Below are 20,467 nucleotides of genomic sequence, written 5' to 3'. Positions count from 1 at the left end.
GTGAAATCCAGCGGGACAGAGAAACTTTAGAGATTGGCTTGCCCAAATTGAATTTTGCAAAGGAAATAAACAGCTGGTCGGATTGCCTATGACCAGCTGTCCTGTTCAGATAAAATCTAAGTTGCCTGTGAACATCTAGTGAATGTAGCTTATATTCACCTTTGTTTTCATATTTAGGAAGAAAACAGGGAGGTTAATGGATTGATTGATGTTTGCTTCAGAAGCGATTTTAGGAAGAAAGGACGGGTTGGTCCTGAGGGAGACACGGTCCGGATGAAATACCAAGTAAGGAGGTTTAGCTGATAAAGCTTGAAGTTCAGAAACTCTCTTGGCTGATGTAATGGCTACCAAAAGGCTGTCTTGTAGGACAAGAATTTGAGATCCACCGTAGCCGCTGGCTCAAGGAGGAGCGGTCAAGGCCTGTAGGACCAAAGAAAGGTCCCAAGGAGGAACTGCTTGTTTTATAGGGGCCTGAGAAGAAAAGTACCTTTAAGAAATATTTTACACAATTTGGCTGACATAAGAGGATTAGAGTCATGGCCAATGTGATAGTGAGAAATTGCCGCCAGTTGAACTTTGACTGTGGAACTGCTGGCACCATCGTTAAAGAGAGTGGTTAGAAAGTCAAGCACTAAAGGGAGAGGAACCGTGAAGGGATTCAGGCCTTGCCGCTCCGCCCACAAAGAGAAACGCTTCCATTTGCTTCGTAAACCTTTCTAGTGGATGGTTTATGAGCCGCCACCAAAATGGCCTTTACCGGTGAAGAAATACCGAGTCCTTATCAGGAGTGGAACTGGAGCAGCCAAGCGGTCAGCTTCAGGTTGTCCAGATTCGGAGGAGGAATGCAGGATGGATGGGATATCAGATCCGGGATGGGATCTAGAATCCAAGGAGGATTCACCGAGTGAGACCTTAGGAAGGGGAACCAGATCTGTCGAGGCCAGAATGGAGCAATGAGAATCATTCTGCAACCCACCCGAGAGGCTTTCTGAAGAACTTGGAGCATCAGAGGCAAGGGTGGATAGGCATACAGAAGACCGGGTGGCCAAGCATGCACCAGAGCGTCTCTTGGGGTACCTCCGGGAGGAGGTATTAGAGCGAAAAACTGTCGCACTTGGTGTTTGAGGGAGAAGCAAAAGATCGCATGAAGGGTTCCCCACCGTGCGAATATGCGTTCCGCTACTTGACAATTGAGAGACCACTCGTAAGGGGTCAGAATGGTGCGACTGAGCTTGTCCGCTAGGATGTTGGACCGACCGGAATGTGCGTTGCTATTAGAAAGCGATTGGTGGAGGTTGCCCATTCCCAAACTCTCATGGCCTCTCGACAAAGAGGGTAAGACCTTGTTCCCCCTTGCTTGTTGATGTACCAGACAACAGACATGTTGTCCGATTGAATCGCAATTGTTCCCAAGGGAAGAAAGTCCTGAAGTGCTAGCAACGCTAAGAGCACTGCTCTCATCTCTAGAACATTGATATGCAGTAAGGTCTCTGAATCGTTCCACGTGCCTTGGACGGTCCGGCCCGCAAAGTGCCCCCCCCCACCCGAGGCGGGAGGCGTCCGTGGTCACCGTGGCGAGAGGGGGAGAAGCACAAAATGGGCGGCCTCTGTGGAGATCCGGGGAGTGGAGCCACCACAAGAGGGACCGCTTGCAAGCCTTGCTGATCGCTATGGGATGATGCATGGGGAGAGCAAGGTATGACCACTGTACTAAGAGCGTCCACTGTAGAATGCGCATATTGAGCCTGGCAAGAGGAAGAAGTGCTATAGCCGATGCCATGGACCCCAGAGCCCTCAGGACCAACTCCGCTGGAACAGAACTTGAATGGAGAATGGCCCGCACCTGGAGCTGCAGATTTAGAACTCTGTCCGTAGTGAGGAAGGCTCGTAAACTCCTTGTGTCTAGCCTGGCCCCTATAAAATCTAAGAGCTGTGTGGGCGCCAGGTTGGACTTTTTTGTATTTATTGTGATGCCCAGAAAGGGAGCAAGATGGAGAAAGGAGTCTCGCGCCAATAGAAGTAGATGCCTTGTTGGGGCGGTAAGAAGCCAGTTGTCCAGGTAGGGAAAGACCTGCACCCCCTGAAGCCTCAGGTGGGCCGCTACCACTGCTAATACTTTGGTGAACACCCTGGGGCTGTGGTGAGACCAAAGGGAAGGACCCGAACTGGTAGTGACTGGCTCCCAGCCGGAAGCGGAGAAACCTCCTGGAGCGCCTGTCCATCAGGATGTGGTAGTACGCGTCCTTGAGGTCTATCGAGCACATCCAGTGATTTTCTCCCAGAAGGGGGAGAATAGATTGTAGAGTGACCATTCGGAATTTTTCTTTGGGGACTGCCAGATTCAAGAGAGAGAGGTCTAGGATTGGTCTTAGTTCCCCGTCCTTTTTGGCACTAAAAAGAATCTGGAGTAGAACCCTGATCCGATCTGGTCTGGGGGAACGGGCTGGATGGCTCTTTTCTTTAGCAGATGGCCAATTTCTGCCAAAGCGGCCTCCCGTTGACCGGGTGGGACGTCTGGGAGGGACACCAACTTTGGAAGGTGAAGGAAAGGAATGCGATATCCCCTGGATATGATTTGGAGAACCCAGCGGTCCGATGTTATGGACTCCCATGCCGCTAGGTGCCCCGAACGTCCCCCGACTGCCTCCAGAGTAGAGCAGTCGGGCAACCCCTCAGGGTTGCTGCGCGGGCCATTCAGAGAAAGGTTCCCTGGACCCGAAGTTTCTGGGAGCCCCTCTGCCTCTAGGGCGGCGTCCTCCCTGTCCTCCTCTGCCACGGAAGGACTGGTTGTCCGGAGCAGGCTGGGACTGCTGCGACTTCCGGAACCACATCTTCTTCTGACCCTTTTGGTTCCTAGAATAGGGCCTCTGGGGTGCAGAGAAGCGGATTCCGATGGCAGACAGCGTCTTCCCGTCCTTTTCGCTCTGGGTCAACGTCTCGCGAACGGTCTTGCCAAACAGAGCAGAACCATCAAAGGGGGCGTTCGCAAACGACGCTTTGAAGGGCTCAGAAAAATCGCAGTGACGGAGCCAGGCCTGACGTCTAGTGACCAGTCCTGTCCCCGCAGCTCTAGCGGCGCCTCCCGCTGCATGGGAGAGTAGCCGCATAGAAGTATTTGTAACTGACCTAAGAGTGGCCATACGGGTGGAGTGCAGAACTCTGTCCTCCTCCGAAATGGACTCAGGGGGGGATGCAGCGTATTCCTTAATAAGATCTCGCTGCATCCGAATAACATGTGCCAAATAGTTCAGCGCCCTTACCGAGAAGGTCGCCGAACTGAACATCCGCTTCCCCAAGCGGTCCATCATCCGAGACTCCTTGCTCGGTGGGTGGACTGAGGGACTCTCCTGAGCCAGTTCCTCTTTGTGGCCGCCCGTCAACATGGCATCTACCGGAGGCCCCTTACTCCAATGGGTCCGGTCGGATGGCGGACTAAGGATCCTATCCGGTCTTTTGGGAATTGGCTCCACGGTGTCCGGTTCCTTCCACGCCCTGGTGGTAATAAGGTCCACCAGGGGCCGGCAGGGGGACACCCAAGAGGTAGACGGGCCCGCTTCAAATGCCTCCAAGAACACGGACTCGTCCGAGGAAGACTTGGGGCAGACCACCCCTTATACGGAGCATTTCCATGATGTCTCCAAAGGAGACATCCTCGGGGGGTGACCGTGGGGAGCCTTCCCCTTCCTCCAAGTCCGTGTCTTCTGTGAGAGACTCGGGGGAGTCAATGTGCCTCCTTTTGCACGTATGCTTGCGAGGGACCTCCTCTGGGGGGCTGTCAGAGGAGTCCTCGCAGCAGCAATTTGCTCCATAGGAGCAACTTGGGGCACAGAAACGGGCTGTCCCAGGGGCCGGATGGTGGAAGCCTGGCCCAGTGCAGAGGGAGCGCGGGACGGAGCCGAAGCAAGTGCCGGGGGTCCGGAGACCCTCAACAGAGCCCTCTCCACCACATCAAAAGCCGAAGGGGAGCCGACCTCGACCAAAGGATCCGACAATCGGCTCCCCCTCGGATCCGAGGAGTGGACCGGAGCCGGCGCCGAAGCACTCGGATCCGAAGGGACAGTACGCTCCGACACAGACGGCGCCGAAGGAGCACTGATCCCCCCGGATCCGAAGCTCGGATCCAGGCTCCGAGAGGTCGGGTCCGACGCACTCGAGGGCAGGGTCGGATCCGGTACCAAGTACTATCGGCGCCGACCCACCCCCGAAGCTGCTAGGCTCCAGCTGCTCCGAACCCGGATAGCGGGTCGGAGAAGGAGCAATAGGCTTAAAAGGGTGTTGAGCTCCCCGAGGGGAGGCAAGAGCACTCCCATCTGCATCTGGGCCTGGATGAACCTTCTCATCATCCGTCCAGATCAGCATCAGAAAGGCTATGGGTAGATCTCGACGAGGCTACCGAGGTAGGCCTGGAGTGCCTCCTCGATAGCCTCGACGGAGATCGGGTCTCCTCCTCCTCAGGACCCGGTGAAAAGCACACAGGGGACCGGAGCCGAGAAGGAGGAGACCGAACCGACAACGGAGCCGGGGGAGAAGCCCGCTTGGCTGGCGGGGCCGAAACAGAGGTCTCGGCCCGCCGCTTGTGGTGCTTCTCCCTCCGGTCCTTTTTAGTAGCATCCCTCTCCTCTCCAGAAGCGGGAGGTTGAGTCCCAGGAGCAGGAGGGGGTGCCACAGGGGGAACAACTGTAGCCACAGTAGTCCCCGAAGGAGCGGAGGCCGGAGCCGAGTCTGGCGGTAAAAGACCCGCCAAGACCAGCTTGGACCTCCGCTCCCTCAGTGCCCTGGGGTTGAACCCTGCACAAATGGAACAACCAGATGTGAGGTGTTCAACCCCGAGACACTTAACACACCGAGTGTGGCCATCAGCCGGTGAGAGCTTATGGCCACACTCGGAGCATTTTGAAAAAATAGATTTAGGCTGATCAGCCATAATCTATAAATCACTAAAAGCTACTGAAAGTAACTTAAACCAAAAAGACACACAGGCCTACACACACACTCTACGCAACAGCGAGTGGAGGGAATAAAAATTACTTAATTTAACTCAAATTAAACTCAAATTACACTTTTCAGAAAGGGAAACCTAAACTTTCACACAGAATCACTCAAAGAACCAAAAACTTTTTTGATTTTACAAGTAATAAAATACCACTTAGCTGAGAGCTATGTACCCAAATCCAGTCACCAGCGCGGCAAACGAGATCTGAGGTCATGAGGGTAGAGCAGGGCATTATGGGTGAGGGGAGGAGCTGAGAGCTTGGATCCATAGCTGGAAAACCATGCCGGTTCAGATCCGATATCGGATCCATAACCCACAGGTTGCAGACAAATGAATATCCTACTTCAGATCACTAATTATAATGTGGCTGACCGCAGCTTTAAAATGCTGGAAACAGAGATATGATCATTTAAACCTGGTTTTGTCTTATGACATTTAACTTTATCGCTGCAAGATAGGTTCTCTATATCTCCAGTCTGCTCTACCAGGTTCCACCCTTAAGATTTTTATTCATTTTTTCTAATACAAAGAATAAAATATTTTAAAATCACTGCTTAACAGAGAATGTAAAATTTTGTTTTCATTGCTATGCTTTATATCATAACAATGTTCATAAATTCTAATCTAAAAACAGTCTTGTGTAGAACAGGAAGCCAATTAAACCACACCACTGGTTTCTCCACAGAAATGTCCATGGCATCCAAAGAATTTGCCAAAGCAGCCACAATAGCACTGGGGCCATTCAAAAAAAAAAAAAAAAAAAAAAACTACAATGTGTACAATAACCACACTTGGAGTGTAGTTATTACTGTTATTCTCTATAATTTCCTCAACATTTTCCCTCTGTTGAACACTATCTGTTCTTCTACCAACTTTGATTTTAATTAAGTTGTTCTTCTTTCAGCTTTTCCCGGTTAAATCTATTTTAAAAAAATTATTTTAAAGGACTTTTTTACAACATATTTCATATTGTTGGTATTTACAGTATCATCATGGTTCAGTAATAGGAGGAATGAAGTGACAACACATATTTATGGATATTTTATTTCATTCCTTAATTGTAGCTTGAATTTCATTGGATATGTCTTAATTACTTAATGTATAAAAGGTATAACTAGAAAGACTGTTATCTGATGAAGTTAATGACGAAAACGTGTTCTACACTGTCAGCGTTAATTTTTTACTCGTGCTTTCTTCATAATAAAGCTGTTCATGTTTTATCAATCTGGGTCTGAGGTGCTTTGTGCAGGTTTCATAGTTTTCTTGTGCACCATCCGTTCCTTTTTGTTTTTGGTTTGTGTTTTGGATGGATACTCAGATGGCTATGACTTTGGACAGTGGAAGTAAGGGATCCGAGGTTGGTGAGCTTTGGAAGCTCATTGGGCAGTTGACGCAGCTAGTGGGACTTCTTACAACCGTTAGCCAATCCATGGCCTTGCTGTTATCATCACTACCTTTACCCGGCAACCAGGAAGTAGTTAGGCGTTCTGTTTCGAATGAAGTAACGGCCGCAAACAAAGAAAGAGATGCTCAAGATGTTTTTGGAACTGATATTGCTGACAATGGGAGCCTGGATGGCTTCCCTCATATTACAGTTATCAATGAGACTGAAAGTTATCCACTTGAAGGGGCGCGAGCAAAAACTAACAAAACAGGCTCGCGCAAATACGAACGGACAGCAATGGTTGCTTACCAGGTACCAAGAGACAATTAACAGACATTTTAAATGTTAAATTCAAATTTGAAAAGAAATTGTCTAACACTAGTTTCAATGGAACATATGTTAACAAGTTAAATGATTTGGATTACTTTCTATACAAATATAAAATGCTTGACATGGATAATGCATACTTAAAGCATTGCTTACACTTGAATATTGTGCCAAAAGGTCTTAGAGTATGTAAATACCCTAATAATGTTTTAGAGGGTACTGATTTTCATTATGACCTAATGGTTGCTTTTGACAAATGTGGCTTTGATATAATGAGAGCTATAATCAAGAATAATGAGTGTGAGATGGAAAAATTACATACCAATATAGAGCGAATTAATAAAGGAATAGTTAATTATTTACTATTTACAGTGGAAGAAGAAAAAGGAAAATATTACAAATTATTAAAAAATTTGGAATTTAGATGTATAGAGGTGCAAAACAGGAAGGTAGGTAAAATTGAAAGGGATATTAATGAATACAAAACGAAGGCACACTACCATAAACCTAGGGTTTGGGGAAAGGGAAGAACTGGTTTTCATGAGAATGAAACTCATGAACTTAGGGGAATGAATGATTCACTTCATAATGAAAATGATTTAGATAGCTTAGAATTCCCTCCACTTAGGAGGTCTGAAAGGTTAATGTTTAAAGAACCGGTAGACTACAATTCAAAAAACTACAAAGGGAGGGAATGGAGGCCTCAGGGGCAGAAACAGCCAACATGGAACCAGTAGATGGTATGTTTAATGAAGGTTTTAAATGGACAAACAAGGATTTTAATATTTTTAATTATTCTGACATTCCCATAACCAAAACTTGTTTTGAATTATTTTCTAAAGGATTTGGTTTTATACCTAAGCAGAAAACGAATATTTTTAAATTAACGGTAGATATCAAGCTTTTTGTTAGAAAGAAAAACCTTGAGTTGGTTTTCAATGGAAGGAAAATTAATCCTAAAGAAGATAGATTAGTGCGTAGTAGCATATTCAACCTACCTTTGCATCCACAACTGAGAAATTTTGAATTGGCAGTAGAAAGTGAATTAAGAACATCTTTGGGACAACACATTGTACACCCCCAACCTAACTTTGGCTGAACAAGAAATTCTTACAGATATGAGTAAGAATAGAAATTTGAGGGTAATGAAGCCATACAAGGGTGGGGAGGGGGGGGGGTAGTACTAATGGACTACATCTTATATGAGGGTAAAATGATGGAAATTTTAAATGATTCTGATAAATATATAAGAACATCTATTAACAAAATAAATATAGCGTATAAAATTTTTTTTATGTTACTGAATGATTTACTAATGGAAGGATTAACAGATATGGACACTTACAAATATTTACATGTTGAGAAAACGAAGGTGCCTTCAATTTTTTGTATTCCAAAGGTGCACAAAGATGTGAATGACCCACCTTGGAGAGCTATAGTCTCTGCTGAGGGTTCAGTGGCAGCACCTTTGGCAAAGTATGTAGATTTAAAAGTCAAGAAGTTGGTATTGAACAACAGTAATATACTTAAGGACTCTTGGGATTTTCTGAGATATTTGAATCATACTTTATTTACTAATAAGGTTGCATTTGGTACTCTTGATGTAGTAGATCTATTCACAAGTATACCACACGACGTGGGCTTGGAATGGTTCGAGGAAATGTTGGTGGGTTTTAATGAGATTGCACACAACGAATTTAGAACAGTTTTGGTTTTAATGGAAGTAATATTGAAAAACAACTATTTATTTTGAAGGTGAATATTTTATGCAGTCCAGAGGTGTGGCTATGGGGGCTACCACATATGCTAATATTATTATGGCCTACTGGGGAAATAAATACATTTTAAATTCTTTTTATAAGAGTTATTGGTTATTTTATGGTAGATTTTTAGATGATTTATGTTTTTATGGGAAGGTAGCAAAGATGATTCTGTCTCATTTGTAGACTATATTAATGGTACAATTAGTTTTGTAAAGTTTACCTACAAGTTTGATCAACATGAGTTAAATTACTTAGATGTTAATATAAGTAAGACAGAAGAAGGTTTTAAGTCTAGGATACATCGGAAGGAGACCTTTTCAAACTCCTATTTACATTATACTAGTTCACATCCACCCCACCAAAAGAAAGGAGTAGTAAAAGGCCAATTAGTATTTTTAAGTAGGATGACCTCTGATGACGAAACTTTTCACAGTCAATGTAGGGAACTGAAAAGGTTGTTTTTGAACAGAGATTATCCTTGTGACTTATTTGACCAGATATGTATGGAAGTAACAACAGGAAGGAATTGTAAATTTGCCCCTATTTTACGGAAGTTACAAGTAACTAGTGAACAAAAGGTTGATGAGCAATTAAATGAAAACTACAGTGCTGGAGTTACAACTACATATGATGGTCAGTCAGGAATAGCTGGAGAATTATTGACAGGGAATGGAAACATTTTGTGAAACTGTCAGGCTTAATACACATATTTGACAATGACTTGAAGTACATCTATCGCAAGGGAAACAACATTAAAAATTTATTAGAAAGGGGTGTAAATAGACACAACTTTGAAAAAGGTATGGAAAAGAAAAAAGGCTTATTCAAGTGCAGTAGCTGTAATTATTGTTCACATCTTATAATAGGAGAAACTGTATATTTACAAGCAAGGAAAATGAAACTTGTTCTAAATACTTTTGCCAACTGTAATACCAAAGGTATTATTTATTTGGCTACGTGCAAAAAATGTGATTAATTTTATATTGGCAAAAGTGAAAGGAAACTGAAACAAAGAATTTATGAACATTAGGATTAAATGTGAAAACAATGCACTATATAAACACAGTGTTATGTAAAGAAGCAGAATTTTACTTTTTTATACTGGAAGTAGTAGTAGTAGTGGACCCTAGGGGAGGTATGTGGGAAACACTTCTTGAATGCAGAGAATTATACTGGCAGATAATTTTGGAAGCCAGTAATCCCCAGGGCTCAATGACATGATTTCACTTGCACCAGTATTGAAATTAAGAACAGCAAAGTTATAATGTCACCTGGAATTATACATCTTGAATTTTTATGTTAGATAGGATTAATGTGTTTTTAATAAATCTATTTTAAAAAACTATTTTAAAGGACTTTTTTACAACATATTTCATATTGTTGGTATTTATAGTATCATCATGGTTCAGTAATATGATGAATGAAGTGACAACACATATTTATGGATATTTTATTTCATCCCTTAATTGTAGCTTGAATTTCACTGGAAATTTCATTGGATATGACTTAATTACTTAATGTATAAAGGGTGTAACTAGAAAGACTGTTATCTGATGAAGTTGATGACAAAAACGTGTTCTACACTGTCAGCATTAATTTTTTACTCGTGCTTTCTTCGTAATAAAGCTGTTCGTGTTTTATCCATCTGGGTCTGAGGTGCTTTGTGCAGGTTTCATAGTTTTCCTGGTTAGGGGTGGCCACAGCGGAACTCCGGTCCATGATTAGCAGGAGATTTTTACGGTGCCAGCTCGATGCCCAACCTTCAACAAAGGCACGCCCATTCACACAACTTTCGAATGCCACTCTACCACGGGGAAGACATGCAGACTCCACACAGAAGGCGCTCCAGCCGAGAATGGAAAGGGAGAATCTCTTGCTGTGAGGCAACAATGCTACCGCTGCACCACCGCGGCTGTTTTGATTTTAATTAAGTGCTGAATGCTAAATCCCAATTTTTCTTTGTAATCTTCCAGATCCTATTTGCATCAGCTCTATAAGATAAAATCTCATGGCTCTAACCATGTTACTGGGCTTTACATTTGACCCATCCACTGCCAAAGGAAATGGAAATAAAAACAATGAATTATACAAACATTCTCTGTTCCACAATAATTTTTAAAAGATTTTTATTCTTTTTATTAGAAAACGGGAATAAAAATCCTAGGGGTGGAACCTGGGAGAGTAAACTGAAGCAGAGAGAACCGATATGGCAGCTAAAGTTAAATGCTACAAGTCAACCACATTTTATTGATCATCTATATTTCAAGTGTTTTGAAGTTCCAGCCAGCTAAATTATTATAATTAGGATGTTTTGAAACCCCAAAAATATTCTTTTGGTAAATAATATGTTATGATTGTTACTTATTATAAACTTCTCATATATTTTTCTACTCAGTAGTTTTTGTTGTTGCTTTAAATGTTTATTAAACAATGGAAGCTCATTACTTCTTAAAGTAAATGCTGACTGGTAAGCCCAACCAGCTTGCCTGTTGTAAATCAAGCCTATTCCAACAGAAAAAAAGTCCAGCCGCTAAAGTACCATTCAGCAGCCACACTTTTGTATTGGAATATACTACGGAGGGACAGTGCAAAAAAAAAAAAAGAAGAAAGATCACTTATGTTCTGAAAAATAAAAAGGACAGAAATGTACCAGATTTTCCTTCTTTTTTGTGCTGTCCCTCTGTAAATCTCAGCAGACACTTCTACTTTTCAACTGTCCAAATCTTTGCAGAACATCCAGATATTGCTATTGTACAATGACAATGGAGATCCTCTTTCACCACTGCTACTAAAAAAAAAGGGCAACAGATGGACATCATCTTTTCTCTGTTAATTTAATTCAGTAGCACTGATGTACTGTGCAAGCATGGGAACGTAACTCCTATATGCATGTTCAGTACATCAAAAATCACGGAAGAATAGCAAACAACATGGAGGAACACTTCGACTGTGTTACACAAAGACATTATTTATGCATGATAAGCAATTTCTGCCTTAAAAAAAATGTCATTGTACAATAGCAATAACCCACTCACAGGTGTGGGTATATCAGGATTTACCCATGGTGGCTTTGTTTGATCATACGAGCTTCGCCCTCATGATCAAACCATGCCAACTGTGGATAAATCCTGATATACCCACACCCACTTATAGATTATTGATTTAATATATGCTTAATACTGTCTTAATTGGATTTTGTCATGCAGAGATTTGATTGGCTGTTGAGCATCATGTGTTGGATGACAGAGTTTTACATGTTTTGATTTTAATACCTGTTTAATTCTGATAAAGTCTCAAGCATTTAAGAGTTGGAAGTGCTCAATTTTAATAAAAGCTATATACAAGAAGTGATTTGCAGTTTTTAGTGTGTGTTTTTCTTTTTTTATTAATTCTGGTTCAACACGCAGTCACGTTTTCTGGACGGTTTTGAAGTTTATTGCAGCATGGACTTCCAAAGTAAAGGTATACAAGCATAATTTCATAAATGAAGAATATGCACTTAACACACAACAGTCAATCAATCCTTTTCTTTTGCAGGGCAGCAAGCACCCTCCACACACAGGTTCACAGGTTAGTACTAGGCTAGCTGACCTTGTGGGCCACTTTAAGCCTAGCCAATTTCCCTTTTTGTGCTCGAAATAACTAATCCATTTTGGTTATAGACTGGTCTTATCCATCCCATAGTCAATAATTATATATTACCCTAATGAAAGTAACTGGGATCATACCATAGATAATTTGTGGGGACCCACGCATGAAAAATTGCATTTAGGAGCTGCCTCTGTCCAGTACTACAGGGGGCAGTCCTAGATTAAATTTTCCGTTTCCAATCCACAGATTAAAACTGTGCTTGAAAATGGACGGGGATGAACTTTGTTTTATGGGGATGGGGAAGTCTGTTCCACAGCAGTGGTATCTTCTGTCCCTCCAAACTGTTCTGTTGATGTTGCAGAAGAGGTTTAGATCCCCAGACTAAACATTTCTGATGCCATTTGACTTGCTGATGCACAGTAATGGGTTGGAGGATACCCTGTGTAACAGACATACTTTCCTTGCGTTACACTCATAAATGTGGTCACAGTCCTTTGTGTGAGCACAGCAGCTGCAGCGCAAGCCTGCTGGCAAGGATGTAGATAGGCATACTCTTTGTACCCTACCGAGTACAATTTTCTAGACATTACTTGCGGTGGTGCAGCGGTAGCATTGTCGCCTCAACAGCAAGAGGTTCTCCCATTCGATTCTTGGCTGGAGCGCCTTCTGTGTGGAGTCTGCATGTCCTCCCCGTGGACAAGTGATGTTCACAAGACATGTGTGAATGGGAGTGCCTTTGTTGAAGGTTGGGCGTCGGGCTGGCACCTCGGCATTGTAAAAATAGACTGCCAATCATTAGCGGACCGGAGTTCTGCTGTGGCAACCCCTAACCAGGAAAAGCCGAAAGAAAAACATCATCTTAGAGAAACCATAGATTTTTAGGACATACTATGCTCACAACTGTCTAACTTTGTGCCTCCAATAAGAGTTACATAGACTGAAAAAATGTACACTTAAAGGTGTTATGGGAAAGTGATGCAAACATTTATTAAGTGCTGGGAAGTAAGGGTTAGAGAGTGATTTTTTTTTAAATCCCAGGTGGGTTGGGGGACAGCAATAACAGCACAAGAGTACAAAATTAAAATTTCTGTCTACATCTGTGTCTGCAGAACCATTATTCCTCACTCCCAGGATGGACACTCCCCATCCTCCCTGCCTGTGTTGTCAAGTGCCTGAGCTGCTAATCAAACTCAGATCATCTAGACAGAAGTTCAAGGGTTTATCCCTCTCCATCACCAGCACAAGTCATTTTCTTGTTTCCATGCTGTTATGAAGTTATTTCTGTATTTTACCAAATTTGTTACCATGTAGTTTCTTTAGCTTCTGACTACAATCTACCTTCACAACTGTTAAAAATTAAACATGTATTCTTCAATGCTAAAATGTAAATCTACTCAAAAACATCATACACAGCAATCTTAATTTTGTCAGTCATACATAGCTGGTATACTTTCTTACCCATTCCTGGCTCAGGTTGTGATATGGAGTTACTACATGTTTGCGCATGCAAGCTCGAGCAAGCAAGGAAAGCTCTTCCTTTAGCCTTGGATGGACACATGGATGATACAGAAAGGCAATTCCTCCATGCTAGAATCAGAAATAAAATTAATCAATGTTCTGTCACCTTGTGAACAACTATGAGCTGACAGGATTTTCAGGTATCTCACATGGACAGGAATTCCTCTCCCTCTCTTCTGCAACCCATTATGTACAATTTCAATGTGTGTGCTACATCCAAGTGTTTGAAGAAAGAAACATCCTAATGTAAAATCACAAGGAACCCACACAACTCAAACTACTAGCTATAACTATATCTGGCCCACAAAAATATGCATACCTAGCAATATGTAAAGTGCTGATATCAAGAACAAGGTGCATGCGCTTTGCTCTGTCTGAATGTCACATCCATCCATACGAATCATACATAAAATTACATCACTGCAACAGGCTGTAATGTCAAACAATGCACAATACTACCCAGGCACAGCACCTGTATGACGATGTGGACATGATGAGTTGTACTAACTGATCTGAAGCAGCCACGTAGACTCCCATACTTCACCTCTTAAGCTGGTGTACACAAAGCTATACCACAGACACAATGAAATGTTTCGTTCAAGTACTCTATGTAGTGACTGGTCAGTCAAGACTACAGCACTGCACAGCTAGCTTAATGAAGGGTGAAAGTGGGAAATTCAGGAGCTGATCAGATAAGATTGCGACAACTGTTCGCCACTACCTTGTGTAATTTGCTCTGATATTACCTTGACAGTATTAGGCTTTATTGAAATGATTCCTATTTCACTGCATACCTTTTTTATTCATAATAAGGTAAGCTTTCATCTGACTATGGACTAAAGGTTCCCAGGACTCCCATTTCACTTCAAATTCTTCATCTTTGCCAGGTAACATTTTTTCCCCCACTAGAACACTGCAATATCTCACCTGTAATTCTCTGGGTATGTTTTACCTTCAGCTTACTTTGGCTGCCAGACTGATATTGAAGTAAACATTGCCCTGATGGGTTGCTGCTTGGTTTACAGGTTCATACCTTCAGTGAACAAAATCAAGGCCTAATGTCCACATCTCATGCTGGAACTTACAACTGCCCAGGCTGACATTTGTTCCGTATGCACTCCTTGTATAGCATGGGATTCTATGGTGTGAATTATGGTTCCCTAGTTACTTCCAGATTCTTCTTGCTTCTGCTTCTCTACCCTTTCCTGTGAATGCCATGTGGTGGTTTAATTTGCAGTGCCTTACTGTGATGTTAAAATTCAGTGGCAACAACTTCTGATTTTTGCTTAAATATGTTTACAAAAGCACTCAGATTTTACATTGCAACTTTTCAGAAATGTATTTTTCAGTTAATTTTGTGTGTTTTGAGACAAGGTGCACCCTAGGAGTTTGTTTCAATAAGGCGCCTGTCTCACGTAACCTTTTCTCTTGCTTTAAATCACTACAGATGTAATTGATTTTAAAGCCAAAGTATTGTTCGACTGCTTGCCCTAGCCTGACTGCTGTCATACAGCTGTAAATACTTTTTTACTGTGGTATGCCTGTGATGTCCTGACTGAAATAACTGTTACAGTACTCCATACAGATGGGTTTTCACTGCTGACATTTGGCAGGGGTATTAAAACTTAAACTTTCCCAGGATCATAAGTCCTATGTATGACCTCAGTTTGCATGCGTAAGGGTATAAAAGTATGAGCATAAATCCTCAGACTATCATGCCACCAGTCTGAACACAAGTCTCGCACCTGCTGGTCTGATCTTCACATGGTTGGTTGTATGATGAGCTTCACAGATTCAGGTAAGTGTCCTGCTAGGTAACCTTTCTTTTTGTCTACACTGTTTTGCTGTGATTTTGTTAACTGTCAACTAGGAGGATATCCTACAGAGATCTCCACACTCGGTGTCTTTTCTATGTAGATACCAAACATGACTACAAAGCTTGTACCATTTGAGAGTCTTTTTTTCCCCCAAGACACTGCTTTCCCATTTGTCTTCATTGATCACCTTCTTGGAGACCCAACATCTGGCCCACTCAAAGATGGCAGACTTGTCCAGACCTGACCTAACTCAAGCCAATTAAGAAAAAATCCAAAAGGCCTAGGCCTGACACACAGTCTGATCAGTCCGATTCTGAAATTCCCTCAGAAGTTACAGAACCCACAGTAAGTTTGACTGTACCTCACGTGCCCTCTATCATAACCCTGCCAGAGGCTAGAGTGGTATCAGAAGACCACACATCCAAAGAGATTGTTCCTCCCCACTGTCTCTCCAGTCCTGGAGGCTTTTTTGGACACTTCACACATCCATATCTTCTGCTCCTAACTTGCACCCTCCTGTTCTAAGAAGGCCAGAAAGATGTTACAAAGTTCCACAGGACTTTAAGTTCTTTTTTAACCAGCCTTTAGGTGATCCTTCAGCAGTTTCTCTGTCCTCTGAAAACCTTCTAATACACTGCCTAATGCAAATACTAATACCCTACCTTCACATAAAAACAACAGGGCTATGAATAGGTGGTGAAGAATGTTTAGACTTCTACACTGACTCTTCGGGGCAACTATCACACCCAGATGACCAAATACCTTTTATCTCAGCATAAACTTCATCAACCTCCCCCCCTTTTCTCCATTATCTACATGGGGACACGGTGTTGTGTCAACTTTCACCATCTCTCTCAATTCAATGCCACTCTCCTACCTTCCTTGACCGTCACACCTGACCGTTGCAGGTCTTCTCTCATATAATCCATCCATCTCTTTGCTGGACACCCTCGTTTCCTCTTGCATTCTTCCGGCCTTTCCCAATTCTTCTTCACCTGATTGTCTTATGTTTTTCTGCACATGTGCCCAAACCACTGTAATTTGTTCTCTCTGACATTTTCTGCAATCAGAGATACTCTGGCTTCTGTCCCTGAAGTTCACATTTCTTCATCTGTCCCAGAGTGTGCATCCTATGCCTGTCTCAGGAACCTCATCTCCATCACTTCTAACTACGTCAACTGCTCAGCCTTAAGTATAAGTACTCAAGTTGGTGCACCATAAGGTAGTAAGGGTTGCTCTACTGTTTTGTACACCTTAACATTTAGCGTTTTTGGGAATATTCTGTCATACACTACCCCCTGGCACACCATGCTGGCTGGCTGCAGCCCTTCCGATTCCAGCTTTGACCTCCTCATTCAGACTTCCCTTTTCCTCAACCACCCCTCCCAGATACATGAAGCCGTTAACCTATTCACTACATTCCCCTCTATATCAATTCTCAGCTTTTTCTGAATACCCCTATTTGCTGCCATTACAAACGGTCTTATCTGTACTCAGTTTCATCCCATGTGTCTTCAATTCTGCATTCCATTTCCCTATCCTTTGCTGAAGTTCTTGCACTGAGACTGCCTGTAATGCCACATCATCTGCATACAGCAACTTTGTTGATATGTCTCCACCCATCTGTTTGCTAAAGTAGTCCATCACAAGTATGAATAGCAGTTCGCTCACAGCCGATCTTTACTGCACACCCAGTCCCACTGGGAACCCCTCTGTGAATCCAAATACTGTTCGTTACTTGAGACACAGAGTCCTTGTACATAGTCTGCACTGATTCTATTACTGTTTTTGGGACTTCAAACCACCGGACTGCCAAATCACCATTCTTGAGACCACAGCAGGACTGCCCAAATCACCATACTTGAGACCTTGTTCTTGTTTCTTTTCAACTATCTGTCTCACTAGAAATCATCAGGTCAGTTGAGCTGCATCCTAATCTGAATCCAAACTACTCATCTCCTATTTTACTTTCTACTACTCTGTGTACTCATTTAACAATCACCCCTATCCAGAACTTTCATGTAACGTGACACGATTTTGATACCTCTGTACTGTCCACAGTTGTGAATGTTCCATTTGTTTTTGTACAATGGCAGTACTATGATTATTCTTCAGTCATCTAGGATATACCTTTCTACAAGTACCCTCAGGGGCTATTTCTCTCCTAACTCGCCCAACATCTTCATCATATCTGCCATGACCTCATCTAAGCCTGCTACTTTCCCTGACTTCATTTTCCTTAGTGATGTTCTTACATCTTCTAAGGTAGGCCTCTCTGCTTTGTTCATTGGAGGCTGTGCCTGGAATACTACTGCTTCTGTGGGGTTTCTTCATTCAGAAGCTGATGAAAGTATTCCTTCCATCTGCCTTTGATGTCCTATGGACTGGTGAGCAGGCTACTGCTGGCTTTCCTTACGAAGGCTGATGACTATCTTCTTTGTCTTTCTGTCTTTGCCTTGCAACCTGAAAGAGGGTTTTTGTGCCATCTACGTCCCTTTTCAGAAGATGGTAGCATGCCTCTTTATGCCTTGTTCTTTGCTATTGCAACTCCTCTCTTAGCCTCTTTGTTAGTCAACCAGTATTCCTTTGTAGCCTGGTCCAACTTTTGTATTTCCCACATTTCCCTGCACTCCTACTTTCTTTTGATGACTTCCTGGACTTAAATTTCACCACCAACTTTCTTAATATAACTTATTTCCATAGCTGACTCAATCACATATCTGTTCTGCAGTCTTCACATGTGCTGTTTTGAGGCACTGCCATTTTTCTTCAACCCATTTCCTCTTCTTCCTGAGGTGCTGGAGCCCTGAGTAATTCTTTGAACACTTGTCCTTTCTTTCCAGTCAACTTTCAGGTCTTCAATGTAGCTTTTGTTGACCTTAGTGCCTTCTCTGACCACTGCTTGTGGCAACCAGTAATTTATGCTATGGGTTAACTGTTTCACTAGGGATGACTTTGCAACTGCTAATTCCAACCTGTTGCCTTTCCCTACTAGCAGGAAGTCTACCTGAGCTGCAAGTTGGTCACTCGTGGATGTAATCTTGTGACTATCTTTTGCTGAACCATGTGCTGGCCACCATTAAGCCATTTTCCAGACAGAAGTCTAGAATGGCCTCTCCTTTATTCTTCTTGTCCCACTCATGTGGCTTGAGACAGTCCTCATGTCCTGTTCTGTCTGTCTGAAGCACAGGCTGAGATTATGAATAGTGCTCCATACTTAGTGCCATGAGTCTACAATTCTGATGACATTCCTCACCGTTTTCTGAAGCCTCTCCTTCACTACAATTTCCAAACCATTTCTAGTCTGTTTTCCTCCTGATTAGTAGACTGAATCCCAAGCCAAGTGGCTTTGTTGCACTGCCCTTCTACATAGAAGGAGCTTCTACTGGAGATAAAAAATGACCAGCCTCTTTCTTATAATACCATCCTATCAGTGAACCTACACTGAGTGTAGCAATTCTTAACTCATGTTTGGCAGGTTGATTGGTTTTATGTCCAGTTTTCTCTTAACACAGCTATCTCATGTAACTCAAGCTGGGCAACTGGCCAGCAAGTACCTTACTAACATAGGGCTACTAGGCTTTATGGTAGGCAAACACTGGCCAACAGGGGCACATACACTCATCCCACCGTTAGCATGGGTCCCTGGTATAGGTCAGAGTAGGCTGGGGCATCAACCCACTTATTGCAAATACCCATGCCTATTTGGTGACATTAGTCAACATGTCCAAGTCAACTAGAGTCAATTTTTATACCATCAAATTGCTAGCCCTGGTACAGCTAGCAGTCTGTGATCTGTATTCTCCAGTCTTGAGGATACTTCACACCACAACTGATGCCCAAAGCGGCTGGGCTATACAACTCTTCCCCCTAAAAGGCATCATCTACAGTCTGTGCTGCTGCTGCTGACTGCTTCATTCTTTGGTGAGTGTGAGGTGGAAACACTCAGCATATTTTTTTTTTTTGGAGGGGGTGGAAGGAACCACAGAGACCCAGGCAGAACATGCAAACTCCTTACAGACATTGACCGGAGGTCAGAATTGAACCTTGTGTATGGATGGCAAAGACTTTAACCATTATTCCAAACAGGCTTTATCTATCCTTCACAATTCAAACAATGTTGTGGTGCACATGCCTGGCACAGAATCCAAACAGCAAATTTTGTCTTACGTGACTCAGGCCGCTCAAGTGACTAGGCATAGTATAAAATGCAGCTATGATGCTGCTGAGGCTTCTGCTACTGAACAGTCATACTCAGATATGCTTGGTTGCTAAATCAGCCCATTCCACAGAATTTTAAGGCAAAAATCTTTCACACCCCAACCAATCCCCCCAAAGACCTTTTGTTTGGACCATAGGCAGGTAGTCTACTTAAAGCCTGGCAGGAGGAGGACAAAACTATGAATGACTACAAACAAATCATTCTTACCTCTGTGTCCAACTATAGGAGAAATTACCAGCCAAGTTCACTTCCTTTGTCAGAAGGGATCACAGGCTTTCCAAGAAGCACAAGAGGGCATCCAGAAAAAAGATTTACAGAAAAACCTGAAAGGGACCCCAGATCTGGGAGGCCTCCCTTCTCCAATAAGTCACTTTGACTATCTTAACAACCCCGTTCCACTTTCCCTCTGTTGTACCCTACCCCTCTTGAGAAGACTTGCTCTGTCCATCTCAAATTGGGAAAAGATTACCATAGACAAGAGGGTACTATCAATCACAAAAAGAGTTATGCTACATCATGGAAAAAAACTTCTGCCCTTCTAAGCATCCCACGGTTACCCTACAACCAGTTAAATCTTCCTCCTCCCATCCTTTGGGAACTACAATCTCAAGGTACCATAGAGCCTGTTCCTTTTCAGTTTGTGATGTGAGGATTCTAGTCCAAGTTGTTTCTGATAGTAAGACAAGAAGGGCTGTAGAGAACTATATTGGATCTCTCTCTACTCAATACCTTCCTCAAGGTTCCCACTTTCAAAATGCATTCCCCCTCCAGCTCCTGCTTCCTTTCATTCTTCTACAGGCCTTTCTGGTTTCCTTGGATCTCAAAGATATCTACCTGCACATCCACATACAC

The 20,467-nt window shown here is 43.0% G+C and overlaps 1 protein-coding gene across 3 annotated transcripts in view; it reads right to left on the bottom strand.

Moving 5' to 3' along the window:
* TP53I13 (tumor protein p53 inducible protein 13) overlaps positions 1–20,467 on the bottom strand; it is a 617,213-nt gene that overhangs the window by 112,767 nt on the left and 483,979 nt on the right. For all 3 annotated transcript variants that reach the window (XM_044054453.1, XM_044054452.1, XM_044054454.1), the window contains one exon: positions 13,517–13,645. In XM_044054453.1, coding sequence (XP_043910388.1) covers positions 13,517–13,645 — 129 coding nt within the window. The remainder of the gene's footprint in view (positions 1–13,516; positions 13,646–20,467) is intronic.

The sequence above is a fragment of the Protopterus annectens genome, chromosome 13.part0 (assembly GCF_019279795.1).
Source record: "Protopterus annectens isolate FY-2018-M chromosome 13.part0, PAN1.0, whole genome shotgun sequence".
Lineage (NCBI taxonomy): Eukaryota > Metazoa > Chordata > Ceratodontiformes > Protopteridae > Protopterus > Protopterus annectens.
Note: the sequence above shows the minus strand (reverse complement) of the source record. Positions and strands in the feature narration are given on the sequence as shown.